This window comes from Musa acuminata, chromosome BXJ2-8 (assembly GCF_036884655.1).
Source record: "Musa acuminata AAA Group cultivar baxijiao chromosome BXJ2-8, Cavendish_Baxijiao_AAA, whole genome shotgun sequence".
NCBI lineage: Eukaryota > Viridiplantae > Streptophyta > Magnoliopsida > Zingiberales > Musaceae > Musa > Musa acuminata.
This window is the reverse complement of record NC_088345.1, coordinates 36762481-36769414: the sequence shown is the minus strand read 5'-3', so window position 1 is coordinate 36769414 and position 6934 is coordinate 36762481. Positions and strand designations below refer to the sequence as shown.

The following is a 6934-nucleotide window of genomic DNA, read 5'->3' as shown; positions in this document are numbered from 1 at the left end:
TCTCTTCTAATAGTTTTGAAACAGGCATTACTGTCGATTTAAATTTCAATGTTATTGTATTAACAAATAAAGACGAAGATTAACTATGACGACATATAGAGCAACATATGATTTGTCCAGCACTCATCCATCACTACAACCACCCTCCCCCACCTCACCGATAAAAATTCAACGTTCCACATCTGCCTAATTCCAGCACCGTTTCATTATACGTCCATTTCCTCTCCCACCTCTATATATATACACATTCACAGCCCATTTTCACTCCGTCCCTCTCCGCTTCCTCTGCTCGCTTCTCTCTCTCTTAGCCGCTCTATTTCTTCAATCGAGCGAAGATGGCCCTGCTGGTGGAGAAGACGTCGACGGGGCGCGAGTACAAGGTGAAGGATCTCTCCCAGGCTGACTTCGGCCGCCTGGAGATCGAGCTCGCGGAGGTGGAGATGCCCGGGCTCATGGCCTGCCGCGCGGAGTTCGGCCCGTCCAAGCCCTTCGCCGGCGCCCGCATCTCTGGCTCCCTCCACATGACCATCCAGACCGCCGTCCTCATCGAGTCCCTCACCGCCCTCGGTGCCGAGGTCCGCTGGTGCTCCTGCAACATCTTCTCCACCCAGGACCACGCTGCCGCCGCGATCGCCCGTGACTCCGCCGCCGTCTTCGCCTGGAAGGGCGAGACCCTCGCCGAGTACTGGTGGTGCACCGAGCGGTGCCTCGACTGGGGCCCTGCCGGCGGCCCGGACCTTATCGTCGACGACGGCGGCGATGCGACCCTGCTCATCCACGAGGGCGTCAAGGCCGAGGAGGAGTACGAGAAGACCGGAAAGCTGCCGGATCCGGCCTCCACGGACAACGCCGAGTTCCAGATCGTGCTCGGGCTCATTCGCGACGGGCTTAAGGTCGACCCCAAGAAGTACCGTCGGATGAAGGAGCGGCTTGTGGGCGTGTCGGAGGAAACTACCACCGGTGTTAAGCGGCTTTACCAGATGCAGGCCAGTGGCTCCCTGCTCTTCCCGGCTATCAACGTCAACGATTCCGTGACCAAGAGCAAGGTGACTTCCTTCTTGACGATCTAAAATTTAGGGCAGCTCAATTTCCCGTCCTCTTGGATCCAGATCCAGATCTAGATCAGTTGATTTCTCCTTTTGTTTCACGATTTTTTTTATGGATTGAATTCAGATTTAAAATCTCTTACTTCGAACTTAGATTTCAACCGGTGTAGATTGGTCTTAAAATGTTGTCTCACTTGTTAGTTTTTTTTTTTTTTTGTGTGTTTAGTTCTTGATCTTGTTGTTGAGATATGATCATTGAAGCCTACAGTTGGCTATTAAATAAGATCTCAAACATTAGTACCTATATTTTTTAGATCTGGATCTGGATCTGGATCTCAATCCAGATGTACAGTTTCGGTATTAATTACTTACTGTAATAGTTAATGGATTACTAGTGTTCAACATTTCCATCTTTGTAAGTAAATCTCGTGTTGCTGTTCTTAATATAAATTGACATGAAGTGCTTTTAGTGCTGATCTTTTTATTACTCAATTTAGATCTGGATATATTAAGGATCGGAGAATTTAGTTTAACAATCTTGATCTAATTTTTCCTTTTTTTTTTCCCCTCTTTCCACGCTTGGAGATCTCTGACTAATGTGTTTGTGCGTGTTAACAGTTTGACAATCTGTATGGGTGCCGCCACTCTCTCCCTGATGGCCTGATGAGGGCTACCGATGTTATGATTGCCGGCAAGGTCGCCGTGGTCTGTGGCTATGGCGATGTGGGCAAGGGCTGTGCTGCTGCAATGAAGCAAGCTGGTGCCCGTGTGATTGTTACTGAAATTGACCCCATCTGTGCTCTTCAGGCCCTCATGGAGGGCATTCCTGTTCTCACACTGGAGGATGTTGTTTCTGAGGTCGACATCTTCGTGACCACCACGGGGAACAAGGACATCATCATGGTCGAACACATGAAGAAGATGAAGAACAATGCTATCGTCTGCAACATCGGCCACTTTGACAATGAGATTGATATGCATGGGCTGGAGACTTACCCAGGCATCAAGCGCATCACCATCAAGCCCCAGACTGATCGCTGGGTGTTCCCTGAGACCAACACTGGCATCATAGTCCTTGCTGAGGGGCGTCTTATGAACCTTGGTTGTGCCACTGGCCATCCCAGCTTCGTCATGTCCTGCTCATTCACCAACCAGGTATCGATGTTGATCCTTTGTATAAAATTGTTCTGACAGACTGATCCTCTTTTAAATAACTTCTCTCTAATTATTTGCTTGCTCTTAGGGACCAATAATCTCAAAAAGTTTAAATTGCTAGGAAATGACCATATATATTTTATGTATACAAATGTATACATCTATATATATGTATATATGTTTAAAAGTTTCAAACATCCCTTTCACTTACAAATCAGATTAATATTTACTAGTGGAACTGAAGCTAAGTGCATTATGCAAGTCCAAATGAGGAATATGTGCTGTACAAATATTTTATCTAAACATTAGATGAAATAAAAAGGGGCTTATTCATTCTTCAAATAGATGATCTACCCTAATACCATAGTGTAGATTTTGATTAGATGAATAATAACCACAAAAAGCTTTAGGTTAGTAGAAAATATATATATATATATATATATATTGAAATTACATGGATTTAGTTTACTTTTATGTTTTTTAAGTCTTTTGATTTATTATTTGTTCAATTAGTATAGTCCTATTGTTGATATCATTTTATAGCTACTATAAATTAGAGCAAACAGCCTGTCCTACATTTAACGTTGGTCACCTTTTTAAAAGATATTTTAGAGGAGAATTTAGATTTTTATTTCTGGGGTTCTTGTTTTGCTTTTGCTGTAGTGCCTATAATATCTCGACAATATGCTATCTGTGAGAATGGGTTTGCTCTTGTAATGAAGGTCCAAGGTGCATGCAAGTTGCCCAACCCATCTCAAAGCGATGCACAAAGCTTAATACATAGGCAACCTTGGGATGGACCTTTAGTGCAACAGGGAACTGGGTTCTCATATCTACTGTTGTAGATTCCTGTTCATATTGAAATGCCAAAATCACACTTAACTTTTGATCTCGATCTTTGCAGGTGATAGCACAGCTGGAGTTGTGGAAGGAGAGGGAGACTGGAAAGTATGAGAAGAAAGTGTATGTATTGCCTAAGCATCTGGATGAAAAGGTGGCAGCTCTTCACCTTGGCAAGCTAGGAGCCAAGCTCACCAAGCTTACTCCAGCACAGGCCGAGTACATTAGCGTTCCCATCGAGGGTCCCTACAAGCCTGTTCACTACAGGTATTAGGATGCTATTGGTAAAAAACTGGTTGATATCGATGGCGTTGCTGATTTACCTAAGATATCTGTTCCATTTTGAATTCGGGGAATGCATTGCATTGATTAGGCTAGAAGTATTTTAGAGGTCAAATAAATTTCCTTGGGCTATTTTGCATCATTTGCACGAATATATTTTTGTTTCTCGTGTTTTGATCATATTGGGTTGTGGATCACGTGAATTCCTTTAGTTGATACGATGCAATTCTCGCACTGCATCGGCTTCATTTGGAATGATCATGCAATCATTAACAATCACATTACCCGCTATAAGTCTCATTAGCCCGATACAATGGGGGAGCGGCTCACATGAAAGACATGATGCGCTGGATATGATTCAGATGACTTTTCACGTTGGTGGAACCTCAAATAACTCCGTAAAAATGTTTTCGTGGAATAACTAAACAACGGTGATTTAGGGATATTAAAGCATCCTTGAAGCAAAAAGTGTCTTTTTGTTGGGGGCTCTTGCTGTTGGCGTGGGAGGGCAGCCCTGTTCCGGCGAATTTGGACATCCGAGGGTAACACCGGCCTGATCGCAGCCACTGGAGAGGCTGTTACTCCGGCCCTGGTATCGAAGCAACACCTATCGCGGAGTCGAGCCTTTGAGGGGATGCGATAGTCGCGCGATGGCTTCGACGATTAATCAATCGCCGGTCACTCTCTCTCCCCACGTGTGGTTCTCCACAGGAGCGGATTCTTTTAATTTAAAAAATTTTTAATTTAAAAGTTTTGATATTAATTTTTATTTTTTATTTAAATTTTTCTAGGTATGATAAGGGTTTTTAAATTTTAGGAGCTCTTTGATATTGTAAATTAGGAATTACTATTTTTATATTTTTTTTATTAAATATCTTAGTCCTAATTGATTAAGAATTAATAACTATATATATATATATAATTAATGTCTTTGACTACTTTTTAAAAGCAATCAAATACAACTCAAAACCTTTGACCAACTTGGATATTGATCCTCTGATGAAATCTTTATTTATTTTCTTAGATAAAGTATTAAGATTTTATCATCTAGTATCATAGCGATGTTACCACCAACTCCGACTTCACTTTCAACATAAGCAATGCTCATACCCTTGACCCAAAATCAAAAATAAAACTTAAGAATTACATATCTACAATCATACACAATAACAATTGATAATTGTATGAAAGCCTAATTTGAAACCTTGGAAGTAAAACTTGAGAAGATTCTAAAGTAGAAATAACTTCAATCCAACTAAATGAGGATGTTATTCAATGGTATGATAGGTATGAAATTTATCATGAAGTTCTCTCATGGGAGTAGTTCAAGAAAGGATTTCTTGTTCGTTTTGGACCATCAGAATATGAGAATGTTGATAAGTTGTTTGTCAAGATTCACTATCGATTTGAATGACTATCAAATCAAGTTAAAGATTGTTGATACTGTGTTAAAGTATCGAAATCGATTTGAATAACTATCAAATCAACCTAAAGATTGGTACGAAAGATAATTGGTGAGAGCATTCATTAAAGGTGTTAATTTAAACATTTGTCAGAAAAGTTTAGGCTCACCAACCTCGCACTATGACAATTGTAATTTTTTTTACATGATTGCATGAAGAAAAAATAAACATTAAAAATCGTCGAACCAAGAGTGTTAATAAATAGGTGACTAGTAAGTTAACCACTCCAATTATTCCTAATCAAAATCCTAATACTAGAAGATTGACCCAAGAGGAACTAAAAAAACGATCAACATAAGATTTATGCTGGTATTATGACGAAAAGTAGAGTAGGGAGTATCGATGCAAGCAAGGAAAAATTTTGATTATGAAGGTACAAAGAATGAAGAGATTATTGAACCCGTCACACATACCATTCATGCATTAGTTGACTATTCAAATCCTCAAATTATGATAGTTGATGGACTTTTGAAACATCAGTCTGTTACTATTTTAATTGATATTAGTAGTACTAACAATCTTATGGATAGCAAAGTTGCTACGCGATTGACCTTTCATATTGAACATTACGATAAATTCGATGTAAATGTTGTTGATTAGTGAATTTTAACTTATGATAGTAAGTATTCCAAAGTAAATCTTGTTATGTAGGGCTAAGAATTACTTGTAGATTTTTTCTTACTGTTCATCGCTGTAAAGGCGATAAGCACCAGTGTCCCGTACATGTCTCTTATGATTTCCCCGCCAAGATCTCCGATTCCTTCATCTTTGTCGACCAGCGTCAATCCTGATCCATTGGGGGTCCAATGCTAGCCACTCTTACTATTGGCGTGGGAGCGCAACCCAGTTCCGTTTCTCATTTCAACTCCGTTCTACAAGTCGATTCGATTGCAGTCGATCATGTGCCGATGACGAATTTGGACATCCGAGGGTAATTTGCTAGCAAATATCCTAGGAGTGCAATTGATCACAGCCACTAGAGAGGTTGTTACTCCAGCCCAGGTATCGAAGCAACCTATCGTGGAGTCAAGCCTTAGAGAGGCTACGGTAGTCATGAGATCGCTTTTGTTGAATCTTAGATTTTGATGATAAAGTCAATTATAATTTGTTTGATCTAATCTATATATTGAGAAAAGTATGCATTATTAACTACGATAGCAGTAAGATATAAAGCAGGTGTTGTGTTGGAGTCAAGATCGAGATCTCATTGGGAGTTCGAGAGTTCGTCGGAAGTCCGGACGTTCGTTGGAAGTTCTACCGGAACCAACTGAGAAGTCCAAGAGCTTGCCAAAGAAGCTCATCAAAACTCGCCAAGAAGATCGTCGTAAAGTCCAGGAGCTTGTTAGGAGTCCGTCGGAACATTGCCGAGAGTTCGTCGGATGTTCGTTGGAAGTACACCGGAAGCTTGCCGAAAGAGCAATTGATGCACCGGAACAAGAGACACTATAATTATATCTTAATTATCATAGTTAGATCGTAAATTAAGTTAGGATTGGGAGGTAATCCCACTAACTTAATTAGGGACCAACTAGGCCCTTAATAAGGTCGAATTGGGCCGAATTGATCAACCAATTCAGCCCCTGAATTCTTGGCCGGCGGTACCACCGCCTAGTCTGGGCAGTACCACCACCCAGATATCCTGGGAGGCACTGCTTTCCAGGCGGTGCCACTGTCGGCCCTGGTAGTGCCACCACCAGCCAAGAATTCAGGTGCCAAGAATCTAGGGGGGACATCATATGCGCAGCGGAAGAACATAAAACAAAATCTCCAAATTTCTCAAAGATGTGTTTGTCATCGTGAGAAGATTGGTGCATAAAATCTCCGAAACTTAAAACTATGTATATTAAAAATTATATTACCTAGGGAGATCGTATATCCTTGAATCCCTATAGATCTATAGGAGAGGGTGAAAGAGGTCAAGTGTCATCCTTTTTAGAGGTGATTCACACAACAGGGCTATGACGATGCTCCTCAAATCTCCAGGCCTGCTATCTGAGGAGGAGAAGGGGAGGAGAATAGGAGATGACAACCAAAAGAGGCTCTAGCCTATGAACAATTGGTTCCTTCCTATTTGTAGAGGTCCTTTATCATATTAACCCTAATGGATCCTACCATATTGGGTATTGGATCTCCATCCAACTACCCAAT

At 41.3% G+C, this 6934-nt stretch overlaps 1 protein-coding gene across 1 annotated transcript; it reads left to right on the top strand.

Annotated features, from left to right (window-relative positions):
* The first annotated feature begins 256 nt into the window (after window positions 1–256).
* Window positions 257–3503, top strand: LOC103994848 (adenosylhomocysteinase). The gene is made up of 3 exons (XM_009415291.3): window positions 257–1046; window positions 1665–2201; window positions 3106–3503. Exons 1-3 carry the CDS (start codon window positions 336–338, stop codon window positions 3313–3315), a joined length of 1458 nt encoding a protein of 485 aa, XP_009413566.2. The 5' UTR covers window positions 257–335; the 3' UTR covers window positions 3316–3503.
* The last annotated feature ends 3431 nt before the right edge of the window (window positions 3504–6934 follow it).

Coding starts and splice junctions, on each gene's coding strand:
- LOC103994848 (XM_009415291.3), top strand. CDS start 336: ATGGCCCTGCTGGTGGAGAAGACGTCGACGGGGCGCGAGTACAAGGTG. Junction 1,047..1,664: donor ATTCCGTGACCAAGAGCAAG/GTGACTTCCTTC, acceptor GCGTGTTAACAG/TTTGACAATCTGTATGGGTG. Junction 2,202..3,105: donor CCTGCTCATTCACCAACCAG/GTATCGATGTTG, acceptor CGATCTTTGCAG/GTGATAGCACAGCTGGAGTT.